Consider the following 18,447-nt stretch of genomic DNA (forward strand, 5'->3'; position numbering starts at 1 on the left):
TGACTAACTATCGATTATGGCATGTTTTAAGTTCATTAATGGATAGGATACGTGTACGTATTATTCCCCTCTCTTCCCCAACAGAAAAAAAATATCCTTGAGTTCGTCACGATTCGGCAACATTCGTTCGTTTGTTCCGTCCGTCGCGGCCTCCCGCGACCAGGTAAAACGGGAAATAAAGGTAAAACAAAATAACGGCGTATACTACAGCGCAATCAACTTACCAGCGACTTGCCCGTGCTCGTCAGTACGTACATTCCACACGATAAACTAATCTGTGAAACCTATATAACAATAGCGCGATTTATTTATTTTTCCTGTCCTCTATATCAAATCAATTTAAGTGATACATTCTCGGTGGTTCGGTTTATAGTGATTTAAAGAATTATAGTACCATATTGGTCTGTGTGAAAAAAGTGTCGCTGTCAAAAAAGATCCTGTATTGTGTATGAGTGTGTGCGTTTACTCTCTAGGTATAATTATATATGCAAGAATGTGAGCTGATGTGTTGTGTCTTGTTGTTCGAGCTATATACAAGGAGATAAAGGATGCTTTACGCGATTTCAATCAAGTATGATCGTGGTTGTGTGATCGGATTTCGTGGCTTGACCTAGAATTTAAATCACCGCAGATAGGATTGGTGAGTATACATATTATCTGCGAAAGTAAAAAAATTCACGGTGAATAATTATACAGGGTTATTCAGCTCATTCAATACGGAGTATCGTAGCAAAATTATTAGATTTATAGAAATTGTGAGTGATGAGATCGTTGGAGGCATACTAAAGCTACAATTTGAAATTATTTTCAAAAGGTACAGAATGTCCCCAATAAATAAAAAAATTATCAAAATTGTATTTTTTTAAATGGAACACTGTGTATATTACTACATTTTTACTTTCTACGCTTAAAATATAGGTAAATTTGATTAAGGTTTGCCGCACTAAAATCTTACCGTTTTTGAAATATTTACGATTTTGTGAAAATACAATAACAATAATTTTAGTCCGGTCAATTTAGACATTCGAAGGTACATAAATTTACAACAAGCTGAAAATGCGTGTAATTGTTTAAAACATAATTAAAAATAACATTTTAAAATTCCGAATCATTCTGGTGCCTGGAAAAAAAATTATGCGAGATCAAAGGTCAAAAATCTCTAAAAAAATTGTTTTTTGCGACTTTCAGCAAAATGGTAAATTTTATCTTAAAATTACTTCAAACAAAAATTATAGATCATGAAGTTCTCTATAAAAAATGTATCAATACTTTTTTCCTTTAGGGTTACTGTTTCTGAGATATAATGAGTCAGAGTTATAATCGTCATAATATGCACACGTTTCCACGCAATATACTTAGCGCGTTTTTTTAACGTGGTTTCCCCTGTAGGCCTATTCCACATTAGGGTTCCCAACTTGAGCATCGGCTATTCCGGGACAATTATTTTTAAGCTTTTAAATAATTGAAACAAGACATTAAATATTAGAAAATAAAATAAATTATGTGTGTAGTACACATTTTTTTAGTTTCCAGGTCCCGGCCAAGGCAAAACTTTCGCCGGGACACACTTTCTGATTCCTGGTTAATCCCGGCTAAACCGGGACGGTTGGAAACCCTATTCCACATGTCTATTGTGATTCTGTTTAATTGAAAATTATTGGAGAATAAAAGATATTAGTAAGGATTGGAAATTATAAAAGCGATGGAAATAAAAAATAGAAATTTACTAGTCTGATTCATAACCTTCAAATACCTCTTGTTCTTGTTGTTCTTCTTGATCTTTTTCTTTTTCTTGATTTTAGTCTTGTTCGCTTTCTTCATCCTGGATGTTAGTAAATTGTATCAATAGTGATTGTTGTGATCCTGAGTTGGACCACCGTTGTCACCAATCTTGTAGTCCTCTATTTGACTCGTATCACCACTTATGTTGGGAATGTTATTATTTATTTTTATATAATTAAATTCTTACTAATTTGTTATTACTTTTTATTTTTAAATGTTTAATACAAAATATAAATTTTTACTAACAAAAATTCAACAATCTTAGGTCTATGAAAGAATTTTTATGAATGTTCCCGGTCCCTTCTGCGACCGTGTTTTTATGAGAATGCCCTCGAAAATCCACGGGCGTACCTACTATTTCTTTATAATATTTTATGGTAGGTTTGCACAGGGACAAACATGACCGTTTCTTAAAAGTAAATAGAAACCAGACATCGCGTCTGAAAGTAAATGAATTACAAAGGAAAACTAAAATTGACGCACCTAGTTATGACTATTTTATATCGCATGTTTCTTCGTTGTTATCAAACGAATCCTCTACTATTGGTGATTCAATATTAGAACATGACCGGCCTTGACAATTTGTACATGCCAGAGAACGAAGAAAGAAGAAATAAGAAAAGAAGATAGAAAGAAGAAAGCGAATCCCTTAGGTCTTGTTGACTTAAATTACTTTTTTTGAAAACTTCAGCACAAGTCTTGTTTTTCATTTTAAAAAGTGTTGTTTTACTCCTTCTGTAAAATGCAGACGTCGCGCGTCGTATCACAGCCAGTTATTGCATGTAAAAATAGTACATGACTTTGACTCTGTGTAAAACTGGTTGGACTGTTTTGTTCTCTGGCATGTACAAATTGTCAAGACTGGTCATGTTCTAATGTTGAATCACCAATAGCAGAGGATTCGTTTGATACCAACGAAGAATTACTATTGACGCAATTTACTTACATTCAGGATGAAGAAAACGAACAAGACGAAGATCAAGAAGAACAACAAGAAGTATTTGAAGGTTATGCATCAGACTAGTACATTTCTATTTTTTTCATTTTCATCGCTTTTATAATTTCCAATCCTTACTAATATCCTTGTTTATTCATATACAAGGCTAATATCTTTTATTCTGCAATAGTTTTTAATTTAACAGAATCACAATAGACATGTGGAGTAGGCCTACTGGGAAAACCACGTTATAAAAAACGCGGTAATTGATACAATTATTGATACATTTTTTATAGATAATTTTATGACCTACAATTTTTGTCTGAAGTAATTTTATGTTAAAACTTACTGTTTTGCTGAAAATCATGAAAAACATTTTTTTCGAGATTTTTGACCTTTGACGTCGCATAATTTTTTTTTCCAGGCATCGGAATGATTCGGAATTTTATAATGTTATTTTTAATTATGTTTTAAACAATTACACGCATTTTCAGCTTGTTTAAATTTATGTACCTTTACTGTTGTTTTTTGGTCTAATTTGACCGGACTATTTTAATGCTTCATTTCTCTCGGCGTATTTAACTTTTTAAAACCAAATATTGTATTGAGGTTTTTCTATTTACTAAATTTTGTGTTGCAATAATAAAAGTAATACTACCTTGTAGAGAGTGTCTAAAGTTTTATTTTTAATAATTACTAGCTTTAAACCTGTATATTTGACAAGAAACAGATGGCACAATTTAATTGTCTATCAAATTGTACCTATAATACTATTTTTTATCTATCTTTTCAAGTTTTCGTAGAAAATACATTTTCTTATAATTTAGACCTCATTTATCATATTAATATGATAAATGAAGTCTAAATTATGCGATAAACCTATGGAATATTGACATTTTAGTGACATTAAAAAAACTGAATTTTGTATGTGTATTAGACTGGTAAAAAGTAACACCTTAATAATTGTATTTTTTTGACGAATGAATATTAATAACAACATATTAGGTATGTAATTAATTAATATTTCGGCGAAAATAATCGTGGCATTGGTGGCAATAATGGTGACATTAGAGGCATAATAGTGGCATAGTTTTCTTTTTGTAAAAAATTGGAAAGGGTTAAACGTCAACATTTTTTTAAGTTCATAGCCAACTATGATTTCCATTTAAAAAATTATATTTTTTATCATTTCTGACAAAAAGAGCAAGTATAGAAAAAAACTGACTACGCCACTGAATTATGCTTAAAAAAGTGCTTTAAGAAGGTTTTTACAGAATTTTGTTATACCGCGAAATAAAAAAGTTATGGGCAATTTTCAAAATGGTAAAAAATTCAAAAAGACCCTGTATCTCAGTTGGCAGTGAAAATATCTACAGGTGATTTACGCCATTAAACGTGTCTCAGAAATCGAGCCCATGACATCTATGTCGGTTTTGCTCTATCTAGTCAGGAAATAGGTTTTCTCTGTTAAAACAGGCCAATTTCGACCACCCTGTACATTTTGCACATTTGCTGCTTTAAAAAAAATCAATATTCCATCGGTATATGAGGTCTAAATTATAAGGAAATGGCATTGATAGGCAAAAATGGTAAGAAACAATTTGATAGATAATTAAATTGTGCAGCTGATTTTTGTAAAATATACAGGGTGTTCCATTTAAATTTAACAAGTTATTGCCGTTTAAAGCTAGTAATTATTTAATATAAATTTTTATACACCCTGTATAAGGTAGTATTATTTTTATTATTGGAACCACAAATTTAGTAAAATTAAAAACTTCAGTACAATATTTGGTTTTAAAAACTTAAATACGCCTAGAAAAATGAAGCATAAAAATTGTAAATATTTCAAAAACGGTAAGATTAAAGTGCGGTAAACCCTAATCAGATTTACCTTTATTTTAATCGTAGAAACTGAAAATTTAATAATATATAGGGTGCCCCATTTAAAAAATACAACTTTGATATTTTTTATTTATTCGGGACACTCTGTACCTTTTGAAAATAATTTTAAATTGTAGCTTTAGTAGTCCTCCAACGATCCCATCACTCACAATTTTTAAAAATCTAATAATTTTGCTACGATACTCCGTGTCGAATGAGGTGAAGAACTCTGTATATTATTTATTACGAACACTCGTTACTTAAAGAGGTATTTTCTAAAACTAATCCTATTCATTTTTTTCTGTTGTTAAGCCCCATACCACAGCCCATACTCACACTTCGCTACTTCACTTCCTTCCTTCGTCGCGTCCCTTCGTCCAAAAATCTTATATTTACTATGGGAAATGTCGATTTTATGCGACTGTGTGTTCCTTCGTTCCTTCGTCAAAACGCTCCTTCGTCCGTTTACTTCCTCGAAACGCTCCTTCCCCGTATTGTCGGGTTTTGGACGAAGTAGCAAAGGAATTATCACGAACACAAAAAAATATTAAAATATATAAAATATATAAATCGATCTTGGATTTCATTGGTAGTTGATTTCTTGATTTGGCAGTACGTCTGTACAGGGCGTCCCATTTTCGTGTGTTTTGCAGGGTTTCTCGTTTATGAGTCGAGATACAAAGATGCGGTTTTCACATTACGCTGTTACTTTTTTATGAAACTAAAGATGCTACATACATATATGTCATAGCTCTCTTACTTCCTAAAATACAGGGCGAATCTGAAATTATTGCATTTTTCGATACCCTTTGTATCATAACTTATCGAAAAGGTGAAAACGGTCTCCCGTACAGTTTTTCACGCAGAATGCAGTGACGTAACTATTTCTTGGTTGAATCTGTCTTTTTTTAAATTGACTAAAACTTATATGTTTTTTTAAATGCGATATTTTGTATATTATTTTATTTTTCTTGTTACGGGCTTATATACTACTAATACTTATTTTCATAAACGGGGTAAAAATGCATTATTTAACTTTATTACATAGTCGGCCGGTTTAAATTAGGTAATCAAAACAATCAACTAATTTATTCGACGTAAAATGTTGGTTATTGGCATGTTCTTTAAAAGCAGCACAAGTTCAGTTTCCATGTAGTTTATCAAAATATCACGATGCAAAGCAAAATTATCTGGTAAAATTAAGTTAAATAAAATAAGAGCCGTTTAGCAGTACCTAAATAAATAAATATAGAGTATATTATAATTTTCGAAAGCTCATAATAAGGCAAATAAAATAAAAAATAATATATAGAGTGTCCTGTTAAAAAAAAAAAGAACATAAGTTTGAGTCATTTTTCGAAATAGACAGCTCCCAACGAAGAACCACTTTTGTCACTGCCATTCTACCTGAAAAACGAGACACGGGCGGTGGGTAAGTACTCAATAGGTAGAACAAAACAAAATTAGGGTATCCGGTATATACCTGTACATTTAGATGAACAGTCTAATTTTATAAAAGGTATTTCCAACGACCGCATAGTAAATACCCGGTATAATACCAGTAATATCACGAATACGAGTATATCTACAATATTTCTTATATATGTTGTAGATATTATATATTGGTATATTTCTATTCCCGGTATTATACCGGGTATTTACTATGCGGTCGTCGGAAACTCCTTTTATTAAAATTAGGATGTTCATCTAAATCTACAGGTATATACATATATACCCAGATTTTATTTATCTACAAATTGGGTACTTACCCACCGCCCATCACTGACCCTTTTCACATTTTCGATAAGTTATAAGATCATCGAAATACAAAGGTTATAAAAATGCAAAAATTTCTACTAATTAAAAAATAAGAAGTAAAAGAAAGAAACATGAAATAACTTTGAACTGAGAAGGCTAGGATAAATATGTGTGTAGCATATTTAGTTTCATAATAAGTAGAACAATGATGTGAAAACATCATCAGTTATCTACGACAAATCTGATTAAAGCAAATTTGCGGGCTGTCCACTGCGCATCGAGGGGCGTCTCTTATTTTATATTTCTCACGTCTCTAGCTATACTTGTTAAGTTGTACATCTAGCAATCGCCAGTCGATATAAAAATAATTCACACACAATAGTCTAAAAAATGGAAGAAAAAAACAATATTGTCTTCATATTTGTGAAAAAATACATGTCCATATTTATGTAATAGTAGCGACAAAAATAAAAAAAATAGAAATAGTGTGCATGATGCCTTTACAAAAATATCTGAAAAAATGGGGATTGACTTCATTAACGTTTAATTAGTATGTCATATTTCATGGTTTCGATATAAATTACATAGTAAACTTTACTCTTTTGTTGATTCGCCTTGTACATTCATACTGATATACCTTGTACATGATACTGAAATATACAGTTTTATTAAAAAAATATATATTATTAAAATTCAATTTTTATTTTTGACACGACAAAGAATTGCAGTTTTATAAAATAAAAATTATGCGCCTTTCGGATTTCTTAAAAATTTTAGAGGTTACTAAATATTTCGTAATAAACATGTAGCTGCTATATTAAAAATATTTTGTGGTGTGTTGTTGCATAATTGACTAATTCCCAAGCATCGAATGGACGAAGGAAGGAAGCGAAGGGACGAAGGAACGCGAGGAAGTAACGCGAGGAAGTAACGCGAGGAAGGGACGAAGGAGCGAAGTGTGAGTATGGGGCTTATTAGAACAAACTAAAATAGCTTTATTTTTATCGGTGATATTCGCTTTTGAAGAGAAGGCATATTTTGCATTGAAAACATTCCTTTACTGTCGATTAGTGTCGATCCTAATCAGCACAGCTATGAAATAGTGTTTACGGTTTTTATAATGCCATTTTCATTGAAAAAAAACTAGCGCTTAATCCCGTGGTTCATTGGATGCGTGTCCGTGCATTTTTTTTTTCGTACATGAACGGACGTGCACGCAGCAAAAAACAAACAAATGGTATCTACGCAGGCATCTACATTGCATCGGAGTTTGCGCGTCCGTGCACGTACGTCAATTTCCGTTGTAGTGATGGGCAAAACCAGTACAATTGGTTGTACTAGCACACTTCGTACAGTACACTTAATTGTATCGTACAGTGCGTGTCGTACAATTGTACGACGAGATTCACGAGATCACGGGCGGACGGCAACGGAGTAGAATGAGTAAGAGTCACCCGTAACAGAAGCGTACGAGTACAGTTGTACAAATATAGGAAGAGACTTGGGGATAGCACCGGTCGCGTGTTATTTTATATTTTTCACGTCTCTAGCTATACTTGTTATGTTGTACGATACGTATATATTTACTATATGCTAAAATACTTTATACTTTACTAATGTACCTAGTAATAAAATCTACAAAATAGCAATACCTTCAGAATTGTTTAACTATAATTATTATATTTTTATATCGATAAATCAAGTTCTAGAATACCTACGTATATTTTGAATTTAAATTGAAAATCCTAAAAAAATACCTATTTGAATTAGGATATTAGAAACTAGGCATATTATGCATACGTAGAAAGTACCTATAAACTACAAAAATAAATGGCTACTAATTTTCAAGTTAAACCACAGTACTAATAAGATAGCACACCCTATAATATACACAGTACATCAATTCACTACGTACGTGCGTATTACTGCGTATGTAGTGTACGTATTTTGGTTTAAAGCTAATTTAACCAAGCAACAGTTCCCGTAGTATGTTGTGTTGCCGGTCCCCGGTCCCGGGTCCCGGGTCCAGTGCTTGCAAAGATGCAAAGTACAATGATAATGGTGGATTGTACGTTTCGTACAATAAAATTGTACGACACGTACACCGTACATTGAAATGTATCGTACATTTTGTACGACACGCACACGTACTTCCCATCTCTATTCCGTTGGTCAAACTGGTTTGTTTTTTTAATACGTGCACGTCCGAGCGTTCGATTTTTTTTTCTCTGATCCCAAAACATTCCCGGAAAATTTGAATATTTTTGAATAACAGGTTTAATTTTATTTGAGATATATTAATGTTGATGGAGACATTCTAAAATATCCAAACAAAATTGTCCGGTTGCTGTTTTAATTCACCAAATGTTTTGCAGTACGTCTGTGTCTATGAAAGGAATGCGGACAAAAAACATTTAAATAAACAGCAATATATTTTATACGTCGACTTGACGAGTATGTCACCGCAAATCGCTCCGCCCACTCATTTATTGGCTACTTGCAAATTTGTCGAATTTTTATTGATGGGACGCGTCGTCTAATTTTTTACGAAAAACATTGAGAGAATATCGTTTCCCCTCTCACGGATACCCCGTAGCTACAGAACGGACAGACGTACTGTACATATTCCATTTTTTTCTACTCTTCTTGTATATAAATGATTTACCCAATGTTTTCGTCTTTTCATGAGTATAATTATTTTAACATTATATTCTCACATTGCATCAAAGTAGTGGCACTTGTTTTAACAAACTGGATACACAGCACACCATGAACGCGCATCTAAGTGTAACCACAGTAATAAAGTAGTCGTACGAATAAATTCCGTCAGAGCTTGCACTATAAAAAAACGCATGGACCCGCGTCCAATGTAACCACTGGTTAGTCTGGAAGTTGATCTCTATGATATTCAATTGAAGCACCAATAATCGATACAACTTCTATCTAGTTTTAAGACTGTCTCTGCTATATAGAGTAACTGCCATTTTGGCAATACCCCTCGATCTTTTATATCCTTCTACTAGCAAAAAATTCCTAAAAATACACTAATTCACCACGATACACCAAAACACTTGACTTTTGCATCGGACGCGCGTTTCGCTAACCATGTCAGTCAGCATCATCAGCAGATGATTAAGACAGTTTTAATGTTAAGAAAACGTATAAAGGAACTTAAAAAATAAATAAAGACAATAAAAGTCCGAAATTTTTGTAATATCACTTTTCAGGATAACACGTTTCAAACATGTTATTCTGTTTCAGCTCTAGACCTGGACTTGTGCACGGACAATGTACAGGATGCTTTCGTCATCGCCGTGGAGCAACAGGCTCGCGAGAGGCTGGAGCGCCTGTCCGCGCTTCACAAACTCAAACCCGTGGATATGACGAAGCTATCGCAACAGGTCAGTAAAATTACGTATACAGGGTGGTCCAAATTGTTTTCGGGAAACTTCAGCAGCATATTCTACAGATAAAACTACGTAAAAAAGTTCAGGGAGATTCAGGGTGTAGAAGTTTCATTTTTATTTCGTGTTTTTTTTCCAAATAGATAATAGAAACAAATTTAGATTGGAAAGTGCCCATAAGGACAATGTAAATATTATTCTTACCACGGTCGCTCTCCAAAACTTTTGATAATTTCGGAGCGGTTCGGCTTTTTCCGGAATTGTCGCCAAATATTATTTATTCAAATTTATTATTATTTTCTTTTAATTTTTTAAATAAAATACAGTGTGTTGCATATAAGGAACTTTATTTTTACATGAAATACCTATGAAACATCGGAAACCGACGTTATGCCACGATTATTAACTTTTCGGTATTTTTTATATGAGGGCTGTTTAAATTTTTAAAGATTTTATATTTTTTGAAGATTCTTTGATGCTGACCTTTGATTTGATGATTTATTAGCCGACCATACTTGTTGGTATGGTCGGCTAATAAATAGGCAATGGTCCAAAATTCTTTTAGTTTCAAATATACCTAAGTTGTTTTTTTTATGTAATCACCTGGCCTGTCCAGCTGAAATGAGTTTTTTAAGTTCTAATTTCATATAAAAGGTATAATTTTAGATTTTTATAAAACTTTTTTAGTTATAGAATAAATAAAGAAATTAATAATAACTTATATTGCACATTTATGTAGATACTTTGGAAACAAGTTTTCCATTCTAAGAATTTCTATTCTACAGGGTGTTTCAAAATTTGCCATCTCTCGTGGGAAGATTCCTCACGTAAAAATAAGATTTATTTTTTATATGAACATAGGTCCGATTCTGCTTTGTTTCGTAGCTACAGGGTGTTAAAGTCTTAATATTTTTTAGATTTACTATAATTTTCTTCCAAGTATGGTAAAAGTTACTATAAGTGCGACATATTTTAAAGCTAAAAAAGTGTCGACATATCCATCAGGGACGTGCATATCGGTTATCACCGAAATATTTTTCTAAAAAGTATGTGCGTCATTGACTTTCTTTTCTTGTTAGCAAAATAGTGTAAGCAATTTAATGCCGATTAAAAGTTGTCTCTTGATATTTTGTCGATTCCGGCCTCCTTGATGAAATAAATGCAATTTTATTAATTTGCCTTGATCCAAGTTGAATAGCAACCTTTAAAAAAATTAATATACCTAATTAACTTACGAAAGTTTTGAATAAGTACTTGGTAATTCCTCATCAAAAAATATGAAAAAAAGTTCCTACCATGGGTATGGAAATGCATAGTTTTAGAGTTACAGGATGTTAAAATTTTTCAAATTAGGTTTTTTTTTGTAATTATCTTAAATACCATTAATTTTTTATTTGAAATTGCTGTAGGTTGGACTAATAGTAATAGTATTTAATAATAAATTAGATAAAATATGTAATTTATTAATTTTATTTTTATTTTAATTTTATTAATATTATTATGATTAATAAAATTGTGTTTATCTTATTAAGGAGGCTGAAGTCGACAAAATATCAAGAGATAACTTTTAATTGGCATTAAACGGCCAACACAATTTTGATATCAAAAGAAAAAAAGTCAGTGGCGCACATTTTTTTTTTAAATATTCCCTCACAAACACACCCTCTAGCTAGGAAACAAAGCAGAATCGGACCTATGTTGATTAAAAGATAAATTTTAATTTTACGTGAGGAATCTCCACACGAGAGATAGCACATGTTTTTTGAAACACCCTGTATAATCTATAATCTTGACTTTTTGAAATTGTAGATAAAGTAAGAGACAAAAAAAAAACAAATCAACATATTTAAATAATTATTACATTATGTACTCTATTTACCTATGAAGAATACTCTGAAAGGGGATTTTGAGGGGTGTTTCAATAAAAAAATGTAGAAATCCTCCAAAATCGTGCGAAATCACCCGAAATCTCTCAAAATCGGTCAAAATCCGAAATCTTATCACATTTGTCTCCTAGTGAAAAACCCCTCGCCAAAAACATTACAAATTTGCTATTTCAGTCTTCAGTCTATAAAAAAAAAACTAATAAATTTTCTTTTCAGTTAAATCAGCAATCAGCAGCGACGTCAGAGGAGTTGAACGGGTTCATAAGCAACCCCCCAATCTACGTCAGTTCCTTGTCGACGGCCAGCGAAAGTTTAGCCATCATAGGAAGCAGGTGGGTGTATTTATTTTATTGTTTAGATTCGATTAATATATTTGTTGCACACTGCCTTAAGGTCCCCACAGACGCTCAGTTTTATCGCTCAGGTCACCTGTGCTAATCTGGTTTGTGCAGGTATATTGGTACTGGTTGTTTATTATAACCTCGATTACAACTCTAACCAAAAAACCGGCCTTACTTTTTCAAAGTGTTCAATGTGCTCAATTCAACTCAATATTATGGTATCGATATTGATAGACATATCATCATCATCATCGGCATTTTCAGCTTAGTAAACAATTTCCAATTATGGTGTAGCCTCCCTCACATATTAAGAGACTCTCTTTGTAGATGGACCCATTGTTGTCTATTGTTGGCTATGCGGGCCCAAGTTATCCCTGCTAATTTCCTAATATGTATCATGGTCCCATCATAGGTTTGGTCTTCTTCTAGGTCTCTAATTCCTCGAGAGTACCATGTTTTAATTTTTGTGGTCCATCTGTTGTCCGTCCTTCCTGCCAGGTGTCCTGCCCATTGCTACTTGAGGGATTTGATTCTGTGGATGACATCTATTACCTGGGTCTTTTGTCGTATCCACTCTATTCTTTTACGGTCTTTCTTGGTAATTCCCAGCATATTTCGTTCCATTGAGCGTTGTGCGACCTGCAGTTTCCTTATAATGTCCAGGTTTTGCTTGCATAAGTAATGACTGGTAGTACACATTGATCGAATGTTTCCTTCTTTAGATAAAATGGCATTCTAGAATTGAATATGATTGAATTTCTTCCATGCTAATTTAATTCTACTATTGATTTCTGGTAGAGAGATCCCAAGCTGTGTATTAGTTTGTTGTCCGAAATGGTATTTCGAAAACGTCGGCAGCATATTCTGCAGATAAATACCATATGGTACGTAATGGAAATGACGATCGATGACATTTCCCGTATAAATTTACATATAAAATGACAGCGATCTTCATTTCATAGCCATCGCTGACGCCGTTTTTATTTGATCATACGGTATAAGTAAAAAAGTTCGTATGTCCTAAATGCTTAGTTTCGGAGATACAGGGTGTAAAAGATTCAGTTTTATTTCGATTTTTTCCAAATAATTTCTGAAGTAAAATCAATATTTAGATGAGATTTGGGAGTTTTTTGACATGGTAAAGTTGATTTTGATGTCAATAAGACTTCTACTTTTGTTCTACTTGTAGAGGGCGCTACCTACATATGTTTTAACCTTTGAAAAAGGTTTTAACAAAGGTTTTAACTGGTTTCAAAAGTAATAACTTTTCGTTCGTACCTGTATAAAACTACTGAGTAACTAAAAAAATATAAAATATTTCATTGACAGCTTTTTTGCGTAAAAAAGGTTTCTTGGTAAAAATCGCTGCGAGTAATATGGTTCTCGAGGGTTCTCCAGATATTTGGAATCGAAATTATCAATACCAAAGATCAATACCTGTCATCATTGACATAAATTAAACATGTTTATTAAATAGTTATCAGACCGAAATCATAAATTTGAATTGTTTTTGTGCCAAAAGTCACAGAAACTGTTTTATCAATTAAAATCATTTTTTGGACGAAAAAATTACGATTAATTTAAAAAAATAAAAAGTTCTCAAATTTAACATTTCAGTCAAATAACTATCTACTCAACATGTATATTTCTTGTCAATAATGACATGTATTGATTATTTCCATTCTAAATCACCTAAATATCTTGAGAAAGCTTGAATAAATGGATTTAAGTTAGAATGACAAAGGGGATATATCAAAAACACAAAAAAAAACTATAAGAAACCATCTTTATTGAACTGAATATAATAACAAAAACACACACTTAAAAAATATGAAAAAACACAAGAACAGAGCCGTATAAAAATCAAAAACAAATCTAAAACACGGTCTACGGATAACGGGCAAAATAAAATATAAATTGACAACTGTTGACAGGTTAAATTTTACATTTGACGGTAAAAGCTAGGTAAAAACAGGTAAAATTTTGAATTTTGTAATTTTTTTTGCTAATTGCGCCCCCTCGTAGGAGTCGAGTCATATTGACATCAAAATTAAATTTCTGATGTCAAAAAATTCACAGACACCAATTTTTATTAAAATATTGACGTTATTTCAGAAATTATTTGAAAAAAATCGAAATAAAAATGAAACTCTACACCCTGTATCTCGCAAACTAAGAATTTTAGGAGTTACATTTATGCGAACTTTTTACTTACTTTTATTTGCAGAATATGCTGCGAAAGTTTCCGGAATACAGTTCGGACCACGTTTCCGGAATGTCTTTTCTGCCTACTGGTTCATTGTACAGGGACATCATTTTAAGTGTCTCACTCGATTTATAATTTTCCTGTTTGGTATTTAAAGATAGTAGAAAGATTTTCTAATGTAATTTTTCGCGAGGATGCCGATTCTCTACACCAAAATTTTTTAAAAAGTCAATTTTGACAGATACGACGCCATCTTGATTTTTTTTAAATGGAAACCACATCAAATTTTAACACCGCCCGGTAGACAAATTTTAGCTAATTTCCAAAATATATAGTTTAGTATACTTTGCATTTACCGTTTTCTATATACAGGGGGTTGAAATCAAGAATTCCTCTAATTTTTATGTATTTGAATATGAATGCCATTCAGTTACAACTGAGTGGCATTTGTATACAAATGCATGAAATTTACGCAAATTGAGCTATCTTATAATAAATAACTTAGCAATGACTAGCATAAAACTAAATTTTAAATTTTTTTTATATACAGGGTGGTCCGAACTGTATTCCAGAAACTTCGGCAGCATATTCTGCAGATAAAAATAAGTAAAAAAGTTCGTATAAATATATGTCCTACAATACTTAGTTTCAGAGATACAGGGTGTAGAAGTTTCATTTTTATTTCGATTTTTTCCAATTAATTTCTGAAGTAACGTCAATATTTGGCTGAAAATTCGTGTCTGGGAGTTTTTTGACACGAGAAACTTGATTTTGCGCCACCTACATGTGTTTTAACTGTTTTGAAAAGTAATAACTTTTCGCCCATACCTGTATAAAACTACTGAGTAAAAAAATATACATTTTCTTGACTTTTTACGTAAAAAATGTCTTTTGATAAAAATCGCTACGAGCAACCTTTATCAAGATATTTCAAATGGAAATAGTCAATACATGTCATTATTGACAAAAAAATAAACACGTTGAGTATATAGATAGATATTTGGCTGAAACAATAAATGTGGGAATTTTTTATTTTTTTAAATTTATTATAAATTTTTCTGCGGAAAAATGATGATAAAACAGTTTCTGTTGAACTTTTGGCAAAAAACATTTCAAATTTATGATTTGAGTTTAGTAACTATTTAGTCCACATGTTTAATTTGTGTCAATGATGACAGGTATTGATAATTTCGATTCCCAATATCTCGAGAACCATTACTCGTAACAATTTTTACCAACAGACTTTTTTACGTAAAAATCGTTATAAATGAATATTTTTTCACTCAGTAGTTTTATAGTACGTATACTCAGTAGTACGGACGAAAAGTTATTACTCTTCAAAACAGTTAAAACATGTGTTTGTCGCGCCCCCTAGAAATTGGATTTATATTGACATCAAAATCAAATTTCTCATATCAAAAATCTCCCAGACACCAATTTTCATCAAAGTATTAACGTTACTTCACAAATTATTTGGAAAAAATCGAAATAAAAATGATACTTCTACAACCTGTATCTCCGAAACTAAGCATGTTAGGACATTTATACGAACTTTTTTACTTATTTTTATCTGCAAAATATGCTGTCAAAGTTTCCGGAATCACTGCGTATGTAAAGGTCATATTGAAGAAGAATCAAAGTATAAATAAATAAAAAAATTTAAGCGTCGTAATTGTCAAATTTGACATTTCAAGAATTTTAAAATTCGAAAATTGTAAAATAATTCTAAAGATTTCATTTTTAAATCCACTGTATATCGAAAACGGTAAGTGCAAAGTATACTAAACTATATATTTTTGAAATTAGCTAAAATATGTCTACCGGACCATGCTAAAATATGTGGGGGTTTCCATTTAAAAAAAATCAAGATGGCGTCGTATCTGTCAAAATTGACGTTTTAAAAAATTTTAATGTAGAAAATCGGCATCCTCGCGAAAAATTACATTGAAATATCTTTTTACTATCTTAAAATAGAGAAGAGGAAAATTTTAAATTGGGTGAGACACTTAAAATGATTCTGGAACAATTCATTTTTAAATCCACTGTATATCGAAAACGGTAAGTGCAAAGTATACTAAACTATATATTTTTGAAATTAGCTAAAATATGTCTACCGGACCATGCTAAAATATGTGGGGGTTTCTATTTAAAAAAATCAAGATGGCGTCGTATCTGTCAAAATTGACGTTTTAAGAAATTTTAATGTAGAAAATCGGCATCCTCGCGAAAAATTACATTGAAATATCTTTTTACTATCTTAAAATAGAGAAGAGGAAAATTTTAAATTGGGTGAGACACTCAAAAAGATTCTGGAACAATTCATTTTTAAATCCACTGTATATCGAAAACGGTAAGTGCAAAGTATACTAAACTATATATTTTTGAAATTAGCTAAAATATGTCTACCGGACCATGCTAAAATATGTGGGGGTTTCCATTTAAAAAAAAAATCAAGATGGCGTCGTATCTGTCAAAATTGACGTTTTAAAAAATTTTGGTGTAGAGAATCGGCATCCTCGCGAAAAATTACATTAGGAAATCTTTCTACTATCTTTAAATACCGAACAGGAAAATTATAAATCGAGTGAGATACTTAAAATGATGTCCCTGTACACTACTTTAATTTTTGCTAAATTCATTTTGCGAACTACTTTATTGCTGGCTGTATTTAGTTTGTTAATTTATGCTTGTAGTTCTTCTATAGATATTACTATACCCTCGTTTTGATTTGTTTCTAGAAAAACCGACGAAAATCTGCAGCAACAGAGTCTGGACGTTCGCAATTTGAGCGAACGCCGTTCCTCGTCACCCTTCCAGAACGGTCGTACCGAGCTGCTCCTCGGCGAAGACAATAACAAGCTCAAGACCACCGCCGTTGTGGAACACAACAATAACAAACTTAATATCGAAAACGACCGTAGGTAAGTCACCATCAACATATTTTATTTTATCTATAACTATTTTTAGTGATGACTATAGTGGCTATTCTTCAATAAATGTATAGTGGGCTCTCATTTTATTATTCACACGCGTAAATATTCACACTCATTAAAAAAATAAATTGTAAGGTTTTTAGTCCTACATTACCAAAAATGTCTTACGCTGTCAAATGTATTAGATTGATAAAAACTATTTATTGAAATTGGACATCCTGTATATTAGAAGTGTATTGGATAGTATGTTTTTTATTTCCACATATGATCCTTTCTTTTCATCAGTTTTGTGGGAAAAAATCTATTAACTATCATTAATGTTAATATGTTTATCCAAGGTAGTTAGAAAGCTAGCCATACTGTTTAGTTTTGTATATTATATTATATTTTTACACATTTATATTAAAAAATGTAAGTCTAAAAACGAGTTTTATTTTATAGTATGTCTCAAAATAAATTTAGCAAAAAGTAAAGTAATGTACAGTGTCGGTCAAATTCGGCGCTTTTAAATGGAAACACTCTTTTCTATAGGAGATACCTTTCTATATAGAACTCGAAAACATATTTTTCCAGCAAGACGACGCACCGCCTCTGAACGCTGAAGTTATCAGCAAATTTTTGCAGCCAATTTCAAGAATAATTGAATAGCTAACCAAGATCCCAGCCGTTGGCCGTCGAGGCCGCCTGACTTAGTGCCCATGGATCTAATCCTATGGATATATTTGCGGAAGAATAAAGGTTCCTTATTCTTCCGTATAATTTAGACAAGTTTTTTTTTTTAATTTTAGACTTCCGTATAAATTAGAAATACTTAGCAGTTATAGAGGGTATCTTTCACTATCACCTCCACTGAGTTAATGAATTCCGCGAGAAATGTTCAAAAACTGTCCATAACAGAAGACGGTCGATATGTCGAACACCTGTAGCAAAATCTCATGTCTTGGTTTGCTATTTATTTTTATTGTTATTAGATATAGTGTTGTGTGTGATGTTGGTTAAATTTATTTTAACTTGTTATAAGATTCTGCATCTCTCATAGCAAATATTATTTTCGTTTTAATTGATGCTCACAGCTAGAATTTTTTTGCATTACAGCCGATGCCGTTCCAAGCCTACTTGTTTAAAGCGGGCGAATTTTTATATATTCTATATATCGAAGAGGAATCGAGTAAAATATCAAGTGTGTTATATTTTTGGAAAGGTAATTTTAAATTCTTTTCAATAAATTAAAAATATACAGGGTGTCCCATATAAAAAATCAAATTTTCTGTTGATAATTCTTAAATTATTAATTGTAAAAAAATTATACATAAACC

General features: G+C 31.9%; 1 protein-coding gene across 1 annotated transcript in view; it reads left to right on the plus strand.

Moving 5' to 3' along the window:
* The first annotated feature begins 191 nt into the window (after nucleotides 1-191).
* LOC115891761 (MAGUK p55 subfamily member 5-like) overlaps nucleotides 192-18,447 on the plus strand; it is a 65,023-nt gene continuing 46,767 nt past the window's right edge. Inside the window, 4 exon segments of the mRNA XM_030912323.1 lie at nucleotides 192-640; nucleotides 9,623-9,762; nucleotides 11,868-11,983; nucleotides 16,937-17,119. Coding sequence (XP_030768183.1) covers nucleotides 9,742-9,762; nucleotides 11,868-11,983; nucleotides 16,937-17,119 — 320 coding nt within the window. The 5' untranslated portion in view covers nucleotides 192-640; nucleotides 9,623-9,741.

The sequence above is a fragment of the Sitophilus oryzae genome, unplaced genomic scaffold, assembly GCF_002938485.1.
Source record: "Sitophilus oryzae breed Bouriz unplaced genomic scaffold, Soryzae_2.0 scaffold_1197_pilon_pilon, whole genome shotgun sequence".
In the NCBI taxonomy this organism is placed as follows: Eukaryota; Metazoa; Arthropoda; class Insecta; order Coleoptera; family Curculionidae; genus Sitophilus; species Sitophilus oryzae.